At 42.1% G+C, this 17,454-nt stretch overlaps 1 protein-coding gene across 2 annotated transcripts; it reads right to left on the bottom strand.

Moving 5' to 3' along the window:
- Positions 1 to 8,046: 8,046 nt before the first annotated feature.
- LOC141012458 (uncharacterized) lies at positions 8,047 to 9,487 on the bottom strand. Of its 2 annotated transcripts, none has more exons than XR_012180391.1 (3): positions 9,365 to 9,487; positions 9,212 to 9,288; positions 8,047 to 9,070 (listed from the first exon to the last, which is right to left on the bottom strand). XR_012180391.1 is itself a non-coding variant. In XM_073485944.1 (3 exons), exons 1-3 carry the CDS (start codon positions 9,391 to 9,393, stop codon positions 8,304 to 8,306), a joined length of 855 nt encoding a protein of 284 aa, XP_073342045.1. In that variant the 5' UTR covers positions 9,394 to 9,486; the 3' UTR covers positions 8,047 to 8,303. The 2 variants fall into 2 exon arrangements, 1 of the variants encoding a protein (XP_073342045.1); XM_073485944.1 differs by having other exon boundaries at positions 9,212 to 9,270; positions 9,365 to 9,486.
- Between the last annotated feature and the right edge of the window lie 7,967 nt (positions 9,488 to 17,454).

The following is a 17,454-nucleotide window of genomic DNA, read 5'->3' as shown; positions in this document are numbered from 1 at the left end:
AATAATGAAATTAGTCATATATTAAAGATTGACATCAGTTGGATTTTTTTTTCGGGCTTCATTTAACCAAACTGTGGGTAATTCCCTCATGCAAGAAATGTTGACTTATTGAAAGTGCGCATAAAGGGCTCAAAATGTCTGCTGGGGAGCCCTCATGTACATGACGACATGAAAGCCCTAAACACATCGTGCAGACTTCCTGGGAATACGCCTCAAAGTCTGAGTCTGTTCAATCATGTGGTCACTGGGATCGGGCCAAAGCGTCATCCAAAGGACAGTTATCTAACATCGGTGTAAACGATAAATATCATCGTCACACAGCCCTAGTGATTACACCTGAACGAATTAAGTGTTAATCTCTGAGCGTGTGAAGTGTCAGGCCTTAGTTTGAATGAGAGGATGAAGGTATTTCAACTTTATTTGATGGTCTTTTCCCACAAGGTGTTAACATGGCGGCTGTCAAATGCCCTACAATACGACTCCAGGGAGCCGTCATGAAGAATGCAATAAGTCTGGTTCAGACTGACCCCTCTGTGTCGAGTGTGACCTTTGCAGTAGCACATCTGCTAGTATCACAGAGTCTGCCCCAAATCACAGTCATCTCCCGCTCTGGGCCTGTCCAAGCCTTTTGTCGGCATGGTAATAGAACAAGCTCTTAAATGGGATTGTAAACTGTGCCTTGACCCCCCAAGGGCACTTGAAACTACTTGCCATATCACGTTTATTAGCTTATTAAATTGTAAAATGATTCTCTGGCTGAGGCCTCGTTTCAAATGGCGTGCGTGAGGCGAGCCAGTGAGCTCACCCACTCAACTTTTAATCTAACAGCTGCATCCCCGCTCGGTCACTCCGCCGCCCTCAAAAAACATAATGGAAGCTAACTGTTAATCAAGAGGCCGCTGGAGGAGGAATTAAACGTACACAGTGGTAGGTTTTTGAATAGGAATCAACAGGAGGGAAGTGAAGCAGGCTCTAATTAAAAATACATTAACTGGTTATCATGCGTTGACATATTTTGCTTGATCTTTTTTCCTAATCAGCAGTAATGAACGAAGTGTTCTCCATCCACTGGGTATTACATGCTACGTTTCAGTGAGCAGTAAAATTAGCTGAGGGCCCCCGAAGCCAAGTCGAACTGATGAAGCTTTGCTAGGTTTGATTACGGCTCTTGTACTGTACTTAATAGAACGCTGTCTCCTCTTTAGATTCTTATTCACATTAGAGATGTGACTAACCCCACATTAGTCACTGTTGGAAATATCCTCTCATATCTATCTGCTATTATACAGAGAATTACTGTAGTTAACTGCAATCACTACTGCTGTAATCACAGCTTCTGCTAATCATGGACGCTTCCATTCAAATCTAAAAATATTTTAGGCCCAGTGCCTTCTGTTGAAACAATGCCATCCTACGCCGCCACTCAACCCAACAAGTCCAAATCAATATACTGTAAACAGGGTGTAACTGTAAAATAAATTACATTTTGCAGCTATTGTTTTTGTTTTCCTAAGTGGCCCTGAAAGTGTTTTTAAATACATTAAATATAACCAATAATCTCAGAACAATGAGCATGAGGTATTTATGTGCGATTAAATATTCAATACCCGCCTCACAGCTGTAATTATAAATGCCAGACCTGCTAGTTCCAAGGTAGAGTAATTAGTATTTCTTAGGGGTGTTACAATTCTGCAAAACCAGGATTTGTTTTGACATTTTGATTTTGAGGTTGCAAGTTGTTTAAATTTTAGATTTAAATTTTTTTTTTGCAGATCATTGCTTCCATGCCCCGACAACCCCGCCCCGTCATTTGTATTTTCACAATTATTTAAAAAAAAAGACAGCCTCCAAGGCATCAAGTGTGATATCACCACCTTATTTTCTTTGGGATGGTACTACACTAAGGGCATATGGTAAAAATTGTAATTATTTATTTATAATGTGAGGACAATATTTCACCAGTCCATTGGGAACAAAGATGGCCAAAGGTAGTCACAAGATGGCCAAAGGTAGATTTTTATTTAGTTTGTTCACTGTGGCTGTTTTTTGAATTTTTATTCTTTTTGTAATATTTTTATGTTAATATGTATTTCTTCCTCTACTGCACTAATCATAATGACATTAAGGGCTTGTATTTCTATTCTATGGGGAGGCAGTGGCTATGTTGGGGTTAAAATATGTGCATGAAAGCATGAAATATTAAAGATTATATTATCTTAGTTATTATACTTACATCATAAAATGGCTTTTTTTGTATTTTATCAGTCAATAATCAAATTATCAGACGCGGCCTGAATGTAAACAAAATTGAGAGTGAGAGTGCACTCTTGATTCTGGAAATAGAACTTTGACAGAAAGAAGTTTTTCTGGAATTGAAAATCCCAAATCCATCAACAGCAGCTGTAATAATTGTCTAAATAAAACAAAACTGTCGACTGCATGGTGGCACTAGAGGGAAAAATCAGGTGACATACTTCCCTCTGGATGAAAATTGAAACTGACTTCTGAAGCCGTGTGTGGTTTGCAGTGACAGTTCAGATGTGCGCTGAGCGAGCTGCCCACATTATCAAAACTCCCAGATGGAGGGACCATATGCCCTGAAGAGTGGCGATGTAGAAGGTGCACATGCTTTACTTTCCATCACTATCATCACTGCCACAATCATAGCACGTGAACGGATGCTGCTTGCACATCATATCCTGCCATATGCACTTAATTCACACGCATGTAATCTGTCTGCGTCAGTTAAAACAGTCCTTGTGGTACTGTGGCATATGTCCAATATTGATTCTGATTCATCTGTAATCACAGTAATCTGTCATATTCAACATTCACTCTAGATGATGCTTAATGTGATTATATACAGCACTGAGTTGGTGCACACATGAGCGTGGAGTCTTGCACTCTTGCTGTTGCCACCATGAGGCTTGGTCGAGCGGGCGAGAGAGAGAAAGAGAGAGAGAGAGAGAGAGAGAGAGAGAGAGAGAGAGAGGGTCAGACAAGCTCTGACTCACGCTCCTGCTCCTTACATGCACCCAATCCACTCCTATCTAGTACCTGTCACACGCTGGCTGCAAAATGGAATTGACTATTGATTTCCTCCTTACTACAGGTCAGTTGTGGTGGCAGGCTATAGTGGGCTCACTGAGAGCCCCGTGTGGGACAACAAGAGGAGAGGAGAGGAGCACGGGGAGGAAACACACACATGGCAAACACACCAGCACAAATTCACGTTCGTATTAACTACCATTCGGTGGGATTGTGCAAAGGGAGACAATGGAGGTCGCTTTAAAACAGGTTTGTGTAACGACACGTGCAGCGTAACACACTCGGGACATGGCGGAGCTTCGATGAAACTGTTGTTGGGTTTGTTTTGCGAGGCAGGAAAAGTCAAATAAGCCTATGTGAAAGGTAAACAAGGTTAGATTTTGCAAATCTGAAGCAGAGCAGTGATTCACAACTTTTATGGCGTCTGACCTTTTAGAATAATATCTGCATGTGACACATTTTGCGTGATTCGCTTGAATGATGTTTAGTGGTCTGGAGAAGAGAGAGTATGCAGTATTTCACAAGTAGTAAGCAAAAATTAAAGATAAGAAAAGTCAACCAAATTGCGTGTAAAACAATTAATTTTCATCATGAAGTGATCTGTCAGATTTATCTCTGGAATCATTAGAGGGTCACAACCCCAAGACGAGGAGCTACTGAAATACAAGAATACAAAATTAAGCAGGTTTATAATTATCCGGTATTTATTCAGCCTCTGCTTTGTTGCTGATTCCAAGGTCTCTAGGTTGTTTTTTTAATATCAGAAAAGTGAAGGAAGCAGGCTTCACCACATTGTGGCAGCTTAGTTTACTTCTGATACACACTGATATGTTTTGCCATCAGCAGATGGAGAAAATTACCATTGTTATTTGTCAGATCACACAATAGATTTTCAAAGTGACAAAAGCATTTTCCCACCTCTCAGAACAAATTACTCAGTTGTTTTGGGCCTGAACCCGAGGGTACTTGTTGGCAAACAGCAATTCCAGCAGCTCGGGGTGGTTATCCTTGAAGAATAGAGCTGTACAATTACAACTTACACCTACAAAGATCACCCCTGTAGTGTTGGAACTAGAGTTTCTGACTTGTACTTGCCAAGAATATCAACATGGATACCTGTTCTTTCAGGTTTTTTGATGCTAGGTTTATCATCCTAGTTAAAATTTATATGTAATTTGTCATCATTTATTTATATTTTTTGGAAGTTTGACTTTAGTGATGAGGTGTTTATTATTTATAGAAGTATTCATTGTGTTGGTTTGTTGGCAGTTCCCTGGACTACTTTATATCAAGGATCAAGATGAAAAATGGTCTTGGAATTTATTACAACAACCTTGGCGCGTTTGTTCAAAGTTAAACCCACCAACTTCCGCTTTAAATCTTCAAGTTGGACATTGCTGTCGTCGCCATCTTGGTTTTTTGGAGCCAGAAGTGACCATTCTTGGATGAAAGGGTAGAGTTGGGGAGGATATTCTAAATGGATCTGACTGATTACCTGAGGAAAAGCTGTGGTAGTGACTTGTCAATCACAAGGTAGCCACACCCTAAAGCCCTGCTTTATTGTCTATTTTACTCCAAATGGGACCATTATTTACAATAAAAGCCATCATGTTGTATTAAAGAGGACTTGAAACTAGAAATTGAGACCATAATCTCATAAGGAAATGGTTCACAGAGGTAATAAATCAAGTGAGAAGAAAAATTTCGTCTCATAAGATTTCATACAACCAGACTTCTTTTAGAAACCAGTGGAAACAGCCTCTGCTGGCCATTAGACAGAATGCTGCAGGCACTTCCACAGTGGCTTTTTCATATAGCCAATATAGCCAGTTTGTGATATCACATGTTCAATCTTATAATCTCATTATGTCAAATAAATGTAACTAAAACTTCCTACAAACACCTGACCGCACCGCAAACAGGTTTACAAAGTGTCTGTTCTGAGTTACAATGCCTTGATAAGAAATGCATGTGTTGTCTCCTTGTGCATGGGTACTTTGTAGTATCTTATCCAAATGTTAGACCTTTTAAAGGAAGCTGATTTCTGATTAAACGCTTGCAAAACTTTGTTGCCTAAAGTCATCAGAACAAGCACCACAAGCGCCACTAAATACCAAGTTGAGCGGCACGACTTTCCCTGCAGGCTCTATAAACTTTTACTGAGTGTTTGTCTGTGGACAATGATCCGACTGACACCAAAACTAAACTGGTCCGTAGACCATTTTGTTGAATTCTGTCGGCGGAAATGCCAGCACACAGGGAGTGCCAGAAACCAGACAACTTAAAACTTTATTCAGTGATAAAAATGAAACAACCACCATGAACCAGAAGGCTGTGACTGATGGTGTGGCCCTGTGTTTGTGTGGTCCGCAGTGTGATTCATTATTTTCTGCTGCTCGTTTCTAAATGTTCCCGGTAGAGCTGCTAACTTGGCTACAGAGCTATTTTGGCACTGTACATTGTTTCATTGCCTTTTTTAAACGGCACAAAAGTATTGTTCCGGGTTGTGAAGGAATGAGCGGCGCCTCAGTGTTTTCACATTTTCTCAGGAAGCATAAATGCTTTCAGGAGGCAGACATGATAAAGAGCATAGACTCACAGCCAGGTACACACACACACACACACACACACACTCGCTTCACAAGCTTTGCAGGAAAAACCTCATGCACAATCTATAGTGGCGCAGGCAGTGAGGAACAGACTCTGTGAGCACAATAGCTGTGCAACAAATGATACCTTTTCAATTTTCGCTCACCGTCAAGGAGCTGTGGATTTGAGTCTGTTGTAGAGCCTCACCACCTCACACTATAATGGCAAAAGAACAGTAACATTTTTGTTATTTTGTCCTACAGGTGGATGAAATAGTAGTTTATGTTGGTGATTTATTGAAAATAACAAACAGAATGATACAAAGCCTCGGAAATTACCATAAAGTCAAACTTAAACCCCTTAATGCCTAAACACAAAGCCCTCCTTGTGTCTGCCACGATACAGAAATCCTGCAAACACTTGATGAATTGCAAGACAATCATCTAAAAATATATAAAAGCAGGAATTATCATTTCACTGCATTGCGGCGTCAGTTTCACAGAATTTGATATGAAATGAAACAATGTCCAAAAAAGTGCACATAGTCTTAGCCTAGTGCCTGAAACACACACACACTGACTTCCAACTTGTGCATGTCCATGTCTTCCATTATTCTGATGCAAAATAGCCATAAACTGGCAAAAGCCCAAATTGCCAGAAAGCAGAACTGTTCTGGAGTTAAAATGTTTAAAGGAAGAATACAATTATGCCTTGCTAAAATTTGAATAAATTCAATCAGTGTATATCCAGAAGTTCACACCACGAGGAGTAATGAAGAAGTGACTGATAAAGTCAAACTGGAAGAGGAAACTCTTTTGAGCGCCTGCATGTTTTTTTAATGAAAAGTATCAATATTTGGCACCAGTGGCTGTCTGATACATCGCTTTGAGTGGTTTGTGTTTTGGATTGCATTATATTTTACTCTTCTGTGCACCCTGTGGAGATAATTAGTCCCTTGTGGTTACATTTTTAATCCCTCTCTTCATGTAAAAGAATCCTATCTGTTAAGTGCTCCCATGACATTTGGAGACAAAATGATCTCACTGTGTAAAAGTTGAGTTGAACTGTGCTGAATGGGAGAAGTTCTGACACAAACACGTCAGACTTATTTGTAGCCACTTAATGCTAATAAACCTTCCCTCTTGTACCTTGTGGCATCAAACCAGCGCACTGCTGATGATACATATACTCCAGGTTCATCTGAGGTCGCTACAGCCCACATGTTGTTTACACACAGTTGTTCTGTACCTGCCCTGACTTTCGCTGTCCTTACTCAAACTGTACAAGGGGTCATTAAGTCATTGATCGAGGGTTAGGAGGCGAACAACTGCAGGGCATCATGGCAGAATCAATCTTAAATGCCAAGTGCAATACATCAGAGACAATACATCCTCTGCATATAAGGAAACTTTGTTGAGTACATATGCAAACTGCCTCCGCTCACATGTTATGATTATAACAGTGATTATAGGAACAGAAAGTGAAGCACATGCACCTTAAATCTTGACACTTTTCAGGACATGCGGCCCTTCCACAAAGTCTTTGTAGCAATCAGTGACAGTATGGACTCACTTTGTGGTTCATGTGATACTCTGAAATCAAGTTAATTTATGCAAGACATGCTCTACCTCTTGTTTTTGATATAATCTCACATCACCAAATGTGTGGTCTGCACTTTTGCTTCAAACTGGCTGCCTGCCGCTGCCAAACGTCCTCTTTTTCAGCCTGACATCCTGCATGATGTACGGCCACTCTTGACTGCCTTCCTTTCCCGCTCCCCATAAACAGTTGATTGCTTTACTTTGTTCTGTCGCTCATTTCCCTATTCACGTTCCGGATGAGCGCTCATAACCTACTCTTTCTGGCTCCTGATTGATTGATTTATGGGTCAATCATTGGATAACCTTACCTGCCTACCATTCCACACAGTCAAATCTCTTTCAGTGGGGAATCAAAGCCATGCACGGGTTGATATAAAGCTTTTCTTCATTTTATATTGCTTACAGAGTCCACCGTTCCTACTCTCCTTTGGAAAAAAAGGCAGTGTGCTGGGATAAATATTCAATATTTGCTCACAGTTCGCTGCATTTAAAATCTAAAGCTGCCTTTTAACACCTCATTTTCTCTATCACAACTGCCAGACCACCAGTGAAACATGCCATCACTGGAAGACCAAGGTTATTTGGAGGAATTAGCATAACCAGTAGTAGTACTTGCAAACAACAGATTGTAAACAGATTATGGGATTTGTCAAAGGCTGACCTTCTGTTAAGCAGCACCTGTGTACAACAATGTGAGCCAAAAGGATATGTACCCATTACAGCCAACAGATGGCACTATGGTAACATCCAGACCTCAGTGAGATATTTATGATGGAGGGGGGGAAAAAAAGGCAGAGAAAGGCACTGAGACCATTTGTAATTTTGTGTTTATTGTATGATGCAACTTGTTTCAGAGCTACAGGTGAGAGAGCAACGACGCAGCAGCTTGAACACAGATAAGTTGGACGTGTCTTCTTTCAGTAAACGTTAGAGCAAATCAGACAAATAGATTCTGAAATCACTTTGTTTTTCCCCGTCACAAAATGCTTGCCTGTTAACTTTAAGAAGCCCTCACAGGGACACTGTTTGACAAGACAGCCAAGCTATGTGTCAGAGCCCTTTAGCTCACTGACTTATTCTAACTGGACCTGATTTTAGTTTTGTCATACGTCTAAGAACAGGGTTACCTTGAACAAACTGTCTGACATTCAGGCGCCTGTGCAGGGGCTGAGCAAGATGGACAGGGAACCTAATCCTTTTCAGTCCACTGACAGCAGGGTCTCGGCCAGTCATCGCTCCGACATGGTCTTTGTTGGTGAAGCCGGATGAACCGAGGACAGGAACTTGTCTGCCCAGGCGGTACCCCGCTAGACCCCTCTGGTAAGCGCCATGACCCCGGCTTTGGGGCAGGGGGAGCCCTCTTAGAGACACGCCACGTCTATTTGGGACAGACTCGTCAACAACAAGGTCATGATGATTGTAGACAAATGAGAGCGGTTTGGTGCGACCTTGAGGATCCCATTTCACAAGGTCAGGCTGGCCCCGGGCTTCAGCCAGAGTTGGAGGGGCAACATGGTTGACCTCCTCAAAATCGGACTTGCGGTTAATAACTGACTGTCCTCTGGGAGATCTGGGCACTTGGTCAGTTGTGTATTCACTTTGAACTGGATTGTTATGGCTCAGTAGAAATGTAGATTCAGAACTCCTTGGTCTGACATCCAGGGATCTCACTTCTGGTTGATTTTGTCCGTAGGAGGCCATGTAAGGTTCAGTCTCAGCCAATTCAGGGTGAGTCCCGAGTGGGCTGGTATACATCCCATTGTGAGCTGGCTCATAGAGATCAGGTGCTCCATGGACTCCAGGATAATCCAAACCCAAGGCAGCTGCACGGGCTACAGCAGAACAACATGCAGAAGTATTAACAAACTGTATTTATTCTCCGTGTGACATTTCATTCGTCTGGAAATGTCAAATACACCCGCTAATTGGTAATTATAAGAAGGTAGTGACATCAATCAAAGCACACTACATACCTCTCGCTGTTTTAGCACAATACACACCTCCAGCTGACACAGAGCGAAGCACAACGGAGCTGCAGAAGAAACAAACACTGAAAGCCAAACAGCACAGCACTGAGCCGCTATGATCGTCTTTTTAACCACAGGAAACATTCCGGCTGCAAATACCTGAGAAACACCACCAGAGGTATACACATCCCTGCAGTTAAGTGAGCAGAAACTTCACGGCCAACACAATTACTGAAAACACTTGCCACTCTTGACTTCTTTTGCAGCCACTCTGACTGCCCAAAAACCTCACCCTGGCTTGATTTACTAATTACAGACAGCTGGTTGTCATAGAGACCAAAACTCAACCACTGAATCCAGTCAGCCACCGGCAAATTGCTTCATTACAGGCAATTAGTTAAAATGCTCGCTAGCAGCAGAACCCGACAAAACAAGACATTTTTTTCCCTATTTTTCATTTTTAGTGAAGGAAAACACATTTAAAACATGGCAGCGTGAGCCGTGGGGATAAAGAATCAAGCAAATATTTATGGCTCCTTTCAGTTCAGATTTATTCTGTAATCTCTTATTTATACACAGCAGCAAAATAAAAGTTTGTTTACGCTTGGTTACAAAAATCTGAGGAGAATCCTTTGGTATCATTTGAATATGAACTATTATGCAGTCATCAAAATTAAAGGGTGGCTCCACCAATTTTAAACATTAAAGTGTGTTTACGGGTCTTGGGGAGTGCTGCTGCATATGTGAAAAACGTGGTATCAAGCCTTTTGTGGCTCCAGAGGAAGGCACATGTAATCTGAAAAACTGCCTCCAGTGATGTCACTCAGTTGGGCAGTTGCATTGTGGGTAATGTGGGCACCAGCTTTTGAAAAGGAGGAGTAATGGGTGGCATAAATCTCTGGTTCTGCTGTATCGATTTTGATCATTTGTTTTCAAACTGGAGTCCAACAGGACTGCTTTTCAAAACCTGCCACCTACATTACCCACAATGCAGCATAGCCACTGAGTGACATCACTGGAGGCAGTTTATTAGATTACATGCAGCTTCATCTGGACCCACTAAGGCTTCATACTACTTTTTTTTAACATATGCAGTAGTACTCCCCAAGACCTGTAAACACACTTAAATGTGTAAAATTGAAGGAGTTACCCTTTAAAAATATCACTCTGGAACTTTAAATTACCTGTGCAGGTAGCTTATTAAAACTTCTAATTCGCTAGACCTCAAACACATGATAATGATATACAATTGATTACCATAACCACCACAAATTTAAAATGATCTCATTAAGCTTGACTTCTTTTATTATACGGTTCAAAGAACACAGAAAACATTTGGAAGCATACGCCCCAGTGACAGTGGGTCATTTTTCTTTTGTTTATCATAAACACACTGAGTTCAACACTTCATTGAAAAAAACACAATTAGCCGCTCTACTTTAAAAGCAGGAGAAAAGGAGCTCGGATTCTTGCGGCTGGGCATGTCTGAGCCGACAATGAAGCGGCTGAGAGCACTGGAAGCATTTAATAATTCACTCAAATTATTTCTGTCAGGACTGACAAGCTAAACGGGAGCTTGATTTAATTCTGTAATTGCACGTTCACCTTTACCCTGAACCCATACTTTGGTAATTAATAGGCCCGAGCTTTATTTGAAGTGTGGCAAGGCAAGTAATGGAATTTAAATTGCAGGTGATGTGAAACCAAAGATGGGAATGCCTGCATGGCCAAGAAGCTCATGTTATTCTGAGCGAAGCTAAAAAGTAGCATCAACCCTCAATCAACCCTGCAGACCTAATCCTCTGCTCCTGCGCATCGTGGACCATCTGTTCGTTGTTAAATATGGACTGTGCTTGACTCGAACTTTGCTATTTTGACTTTACAAAGCACGGTCTTGACAAACATCCCAACTCACACATTCAAATTGCCTAATACACACTGGTGGTCCATCAGCAAAGTGTCTGCACTTTGCTTTGTCCAGGCTGACATTTCCTGGCACTCTAAAGCAGACCTCTATCCCTCGTGGATGAGGTCGAATCGCTTGACACACACCCTCTGGAGGCAGGTTACGGTATTTGAGGTCAGCAACAGAGGATCGGTGCTCCACCTCTCAACCTCAGGGTGACGGTGAGTCCCCTCGCTCAGCTCCCATCATCCCCTCTGGGCCTCATTTGTGATGAACGGGAGGTCTGCGGTGTCATTTCCACAAGATGTTGACACAGACAGAGCAGCCTCACCGGACTGCCAAATGACCAGTGAACTCTGACACCGCAGCGACACGGTGCTCCGGTAATGGCGAGCAAAAGGTGGCGTGTAATGCGGCGCTATTAGCCTCATGATGAAACCCCTCGCATTTGTTTTGGACTAATTTTCCAAACTCGTGTAAATATGTATCAGAATCAATTAGGCCTAATAATATACAGTCCTTAGAGGATTCACATCAAAGCACATAAGCACACAATCCAATTAAGAGTGTTTACTGTTTAGATTGAAATGCTCAGCGTTCCGGTCTTAAACCCAATCCGCATATCAGTAAACAGTATTTGCCAGAGTGTCTTTTCCAGTGGTTGTGTGTGGGCGTATGTGTGTGTGTGTGTGTGAGCGCGCGTTCGTTTGCATGTACGAGTTGAGAGAGAGATAAAGAGTGAGAGTACATGCAGCTTTGCAATCTTTGATATGTTGTTGTGCATTTGTTAGTGTATCTCCAAGACTCCATCCCCAATACCTCAGCTGCAGATGACAAGAGAAATGGAATTACAGATATGGTATTTGCTGTTAATAGCGCCGAAGAGAATTTTGGTGTAGACAAAAACAGCTGAAGGCAATGTTCAAACATTAGTACCAAAAAGTACAACAAAAATAAAAAGTATATCCAAGAAAATAGATAAATCTTCATTCATCTGTTAAATTATATTATGTTACTATGGTACTTTATTATTACTTCTGTGTTTTATTTGTTCTTGTAAAAGACCTTGAAAGTTAAAAAGGTCAAAGTTTGCACCAACAGAAGCTCCTCTCTCCCACGGAAAACACCGCTCCTGAAACGCCTCGCCAGTAGTCCCGCCTTTAATACCGTGACTTTGTGACATCGCACTACGTCACCATGTCACACATTTGCATAATTAATGCCTAGCAGCTAATTTAGCACGTAAACACTGATTTAGTGTTAGTGGTGCTGGCTCAGGCATGTGCGAGCTGACGAATCAGAGGAGAGGGGGGCCTTAAAGAGACAGGAGCTTAAACAGATGTGTTTTTTGAGCACTAAAGCATGAAAACCTACTCTAGTAGTGACCTGAAAATGAGCATGTCTCATTTAGTGTATAAAATATGATTGCAGGTGGGTACCCACCGTGCACTGGTCCCATGTACAATTATGGAGCTTTAACTGTATGATCTCAAGAGCCAGAACAGAGACAGAGCAGAGGCTTGAGCCTGGAAAACACACACGAAACCAGTGACACATACTGCAATACTGTTTGTGAAAAATTATACAGTAAGTATGTTTGTAATGAATATTCACAGTGAGACTGGCAGCTTACAAAACAGTGATATCAAAGTAGTTGTTTTTCTCTCGTTTCCTCTGGCAACCTCATGTTTCAGATGGATAAGAGCGCAGGACTCTGGCAACCTTTATTCTCCTGGAAATGATCGATAATTAGATGAACACACTGGCATTTAGTGACTGTTGTACTGAATTTCTGGCTCCTCTTCCTCCACATTTTTTTCCTCCTCTACTGCTGCTTCCTCATTCTCCCTCTCACCACTGTAGACGAGATACTGAACTCTTTGAGCTCTAGGGCTCAGGCTGCCTCCAAAGCACGAATAGCAATCAGCAGAGGGAGCGAGGGAGAGAAGAGGAGGAACAGAGACAGGCACACACACAAAGAGCAACAGTTTCTGTGGGAAAGAAATGGTCAAAATACACACTGAGTGAGATATCTACAGAAAAAAAAGAAATGACAGAGAACGAGTGCAAGAGGAAGCAAGCCATTTGTTTCCACACTACCGGATTAGAAAGCCCTCCAATTCATCTCCTGTTCATACAACTTTCATCACGGAGGCCTGCGTGCATCGGGCATGCTGAGCATGCGATTTGAGACAACAATTAATTTTGGCTCTGCCTTCTCATCTTTTAACTAACTGAACATAGACTGGTGCTCGCAATCTGTCCCTCTCTCCAGGCCTTCCGTAACAAAAGAAAAAAAAAAGCCACAACAAGACGCTGCCCGGCCTAAAGTATAATTAACAATGACACCACCAGGATGGTTCCTTTAAATTCCATACCAATTAGGAAAAGGAGAAGTCAGCAAATAGTGATAGTGATAGCCTAAACAAATGCCCCTTGTGGCTGGTTCCAGCATGCACACAGTGGCTCGCATTGGGGACACAGTCACCTGTCAGGCCTCATTTGGATGTGGCGGATCCCACTTTGCACGGTGCTGTCCCAAACCATCTCCCCGCGCTCGGCTCAGTGTCAGGGATTAATTAAGCTATTTCTGGTTCTACAGAGGCCGAGAAGCGAGCTAGTCGAGAGAAAGTAATGATGAATCAACAATGGTGTCTTCCTCGCATTGTTTTTGCTATCCAAGCAGAGGCATCACCCTAATTCCCATGATGCTCAGCAGCAGATTCTGACAACGTGCACCGAATAAATCCACACGCAACGAGTGTATGGTTTAAGTGAGGTGAGTTAATTATGCAAGTCAATTTATAGTTTTACAAAGTCGCCAGCGTAAACTTTCTTCAAATAAAGTGATTAGTGTATTTTGCCAAGGCTTATTACCTGTACATACGGAGTGTTTGTCAGACTTTCTTCCTACATATATACACAAACTGTATGTATCCATCAGGAGGCACTAATTACTTTTCCTTGAAGACAGCATCCTTCTAAGCCAGCTTCCAGCGTCTGAGCCCCATGTTGTTTCACAAATAGCAGCTCTCTCATTATTTTCACAATATTAATGATGATAACAGCAATTAGAACAAATATGGGAGTAATTGTAGAAGCAGCGAGGTAATTTCCGTTCCCCTATCTCAAAGGCTCTCTTAGTTTTACTTTTTCTACAGTAGTTCAGGATTTCATTTTATTTTCCTTTTCACTTTTAGTTTTATGAGCCACTGTATACTGGAGTATCGAGGTTATCATTTGAGAATCTGCCTGTTCATAATTTATGAACACATCGAGGCAGTTGCTGTGAATTCCGATAAGAACCCAAGTACTTAACTTGTTTTTTTCAAGTTTATACTCAAAATTATCAGCAAAAATAAAGCTTTAAAATCTGCAAATGGCCAAACATAACCAAACACAGAACGGTTACACTCTTATGCAATGCCAACTACTCTGATTTGTTGTGTTGCTGCCACTTTATGTTATGAATCTGGTAGAAGATAGTGGGAATGGGGGGGAACGGAATAGTGTAATTCATGTCAACAGTCAAAGTTGCAATCACTCTCCACAGACTTTGTAATATGTAAGATTTTTTGTTGAAAACATGTAAGAATTAACTGAAAAATATATAAGTTAGCAAGATAACCAGCTAGCTCCGGCCCATCCAGGTCCAAAGCTCCTATGCTAGGGTTGTAAATACTAACACTCCCCCGGTGCTCTAAAATCCCAGTCCAGGCCGCTAGCTTCACGGCTAACTGAGCTAACTAGCTAACAGTATCTACAGTAAGCAGCAGGTGGCGGTTACTCTGGTCATATGCTGCCCGCTATTTGTTATTAAAGTCCAACTGAAATCACATTAAGTCATCTCTGTTTGCAGTCAAAAGCACTATCAGCATGTATTAGTTTGAGGCAGTTGGAAAAACATCAGAAATGCTCTTTTTCAATTCACTAAACAAACTTCTGCTGTGGCCTACATGTCATGGTCAGACAGCATGCTGTTAGTGGAATTAAAGAGTAAAAAGTGACAATCGCAGCCATCTAAAGTGCTGTAGCTAAGCAGCTAATTAGCTATTTAGCCCGTAAAGTGACGTGAGTTGTGCACTTTTTCCTGGTGAATGTTTGTTTGGTTACTTGTTCAACAAGTTAAGGTGCAGGACACAGCGTGCATTCATGTTTATAAGTAAGATAAGAAGGAGGCTTTACCAAGAAAGCTAATGTGAGTTTGTGCTTTTCAAAGACCGCAGCTGTTGAGTTGTGTAGCAGGCTGCTGTCTGGCTCAGCGCAACAGTCAACTCAGATACCTGTACAATTTGGACCTGTACTGTTTCCCAGGATGTTTCAACTTTTTCAACTTGCCTTTGCAGCTCACTGTGACCATGGCAACCACAGAAACCACAGCGAGCTGCAAGTTCAAAAAGTCAAACCATCACCTGCTCAGACATCAGCAGCAAATAGCGAGAACGGTAGCCACCCTCCCTCTTCTTGCTGTCGTTTTAACATCAAAAACAACAAAGGCGGCAGCGGCGGCAATTTTTCTCTGACTAAAAGCACCTTAATACTGGCACATTAGGTTAGCGGGTTCACTAACTGGATATAAAGATGGATGAAAGGAAATCTTCTAAAGTTAAGCCAAAAAATCTTGATCACCCATGGAGGGGGGCTGCAGTAAAGGTCATAAACCTCTGCCCCTCCTTAGATAGGACATGAGTCAAAGTAAAAACTCAAAGTACATGTCAAATACATTTCATCCAACGATTTTTGTCATTTTACGTGGCTCTTATCACATTGATGTACATTAAAGTGTTCATTAGTCTGACATGTTTGGTTTTAATGAGTTATTTGATGCTCCAAAGAAGGGGCATGACATCATGATTGACAGCTGAGCCCTGCTTTGGCAGGTGTATGGGCTAGACCTTGAGACAAGGGCTCCAAATGCTGATCACTACAGCACAGACTCTGACTCCAAAAGAGGCAAGACGGCAGCGTCTGAATCCAGGATGTTTTGGCACATGTACATACATTGAATGACTTCTCGGTGCTTGTTGAACTGACACAGCTCACATGCCTCATATAAGGGAACCTGCATGGGTCTGCATGGCCCAGCTCTTTAAACTATACTGTTTCCATGTTCTCCGTGCACCCACCCTCAGCTGTTTGAGCCGAGGGGAATGACAGATGGTGACAGGCGTTTCACGACACCACTAATGAATACTGTTAAGTGGTCATAGTGGTGTCATGTCTTGGCACTGAATTCACCAACTGCTATCAAACAAACACTATCATGATTTTATAACGCACCATCTGTAAAACTCAAGGGATGAGAGGGTTTTTGTTTTTGCAGAAGAGGTGATGGACTCCTGTGAGTGAGTCAGCAGGGTGGAAGTTACTTGGTCCTCAATTAGCTTTGAATGCGCCATAACTGGGAAGCCGGGAGCATGTATCTGCTGGCTGTGACAGTCTTTTGAATCAGCTAAATGTCTGTGGGTGTAGAGCCTGCTGGTGACGCCGGTCTGATCCACCGCACATCTGGACATGCCCTGTAGTCATTGCCATGCTGCTGGTGTGGTAGGTGGTAGAGTGTTGGATGCTTTTACAACGGAGCTGCTCCAAGTGGCACAGTGAGGAAAGGGGGGCGCAGAGGAGGGAGAAATTGAAGCCTACAAAGGATAAAAATGGCTAGAAAGGAAGCGAGAACACTGGAATAGAGAGCTATTAGGCTGAGATGGCTGATGCTGGGGATTGCTGCCATGCCTTGATTCCTCCATCATCTCTATCTCTCTGAAAACCTGACAAATATTTCTTTGTGCGAGCGAAGAAAGCCTGGAATTTCCTTTTCTTTTTTTGTCGAAGTGTGCCTTGACAAAAAGTAAAGTGGTGGAAAGTCGAGGTCAAGTCCTCCTTACATTATCTTCTTTCTGGCCTGCAGGCAAGAACAGTTCCTTTACTGAAGGCGTGAGATTTTCGGGGTGGTGATTGGCCTCTGCCTCATTAATGAGAGGTGTACAGCAGTTGTAGAAGACAACACATCGACTGCATTGATCGTATCAAGAGAAGTAAATAACAGCGCTTAGTTTGCTTTTCTGAATTCCTCTATACCCTCTGTCTTCACAAGAAGGCAGTATTCAGGTATCACCTCTTTGATACTGCAGGGAAATAATGTTATTGCCTAACAAGCTTCACCGATTCTCTTATTATACAGAATTAGAACAGAGGGACGCTCAGTGTGAATCGAGATACGGTTTAGCATGTCTTCTGAGAATGCGTAACATGGCTGCCATTGTTACAAAAATAGATATTCAAATCCTCCGCTTGCTATCACGGCTTCAGTGCCTGTTTTTTCACAGAACTGCTGTGTGGCAGG

This window comes from Pagrus major, chromosome 17, assembly GCF_040436345.1.
Source record: "Pagrus major chromosome 17, Pma_NU_1.0".
In the NCBI taxonomy this organism is placed as follows: Eukaryota; Metazoa; Chordata; class Actinopteri; order Spariformes; family Sparidae; genus Pagrus; species Pagrus major.
The sequence above is the reverse complement of the archived record's forward strand: the minus strand, read 5'-3'. Positions and strand labels throughout refer to the sequence as shown.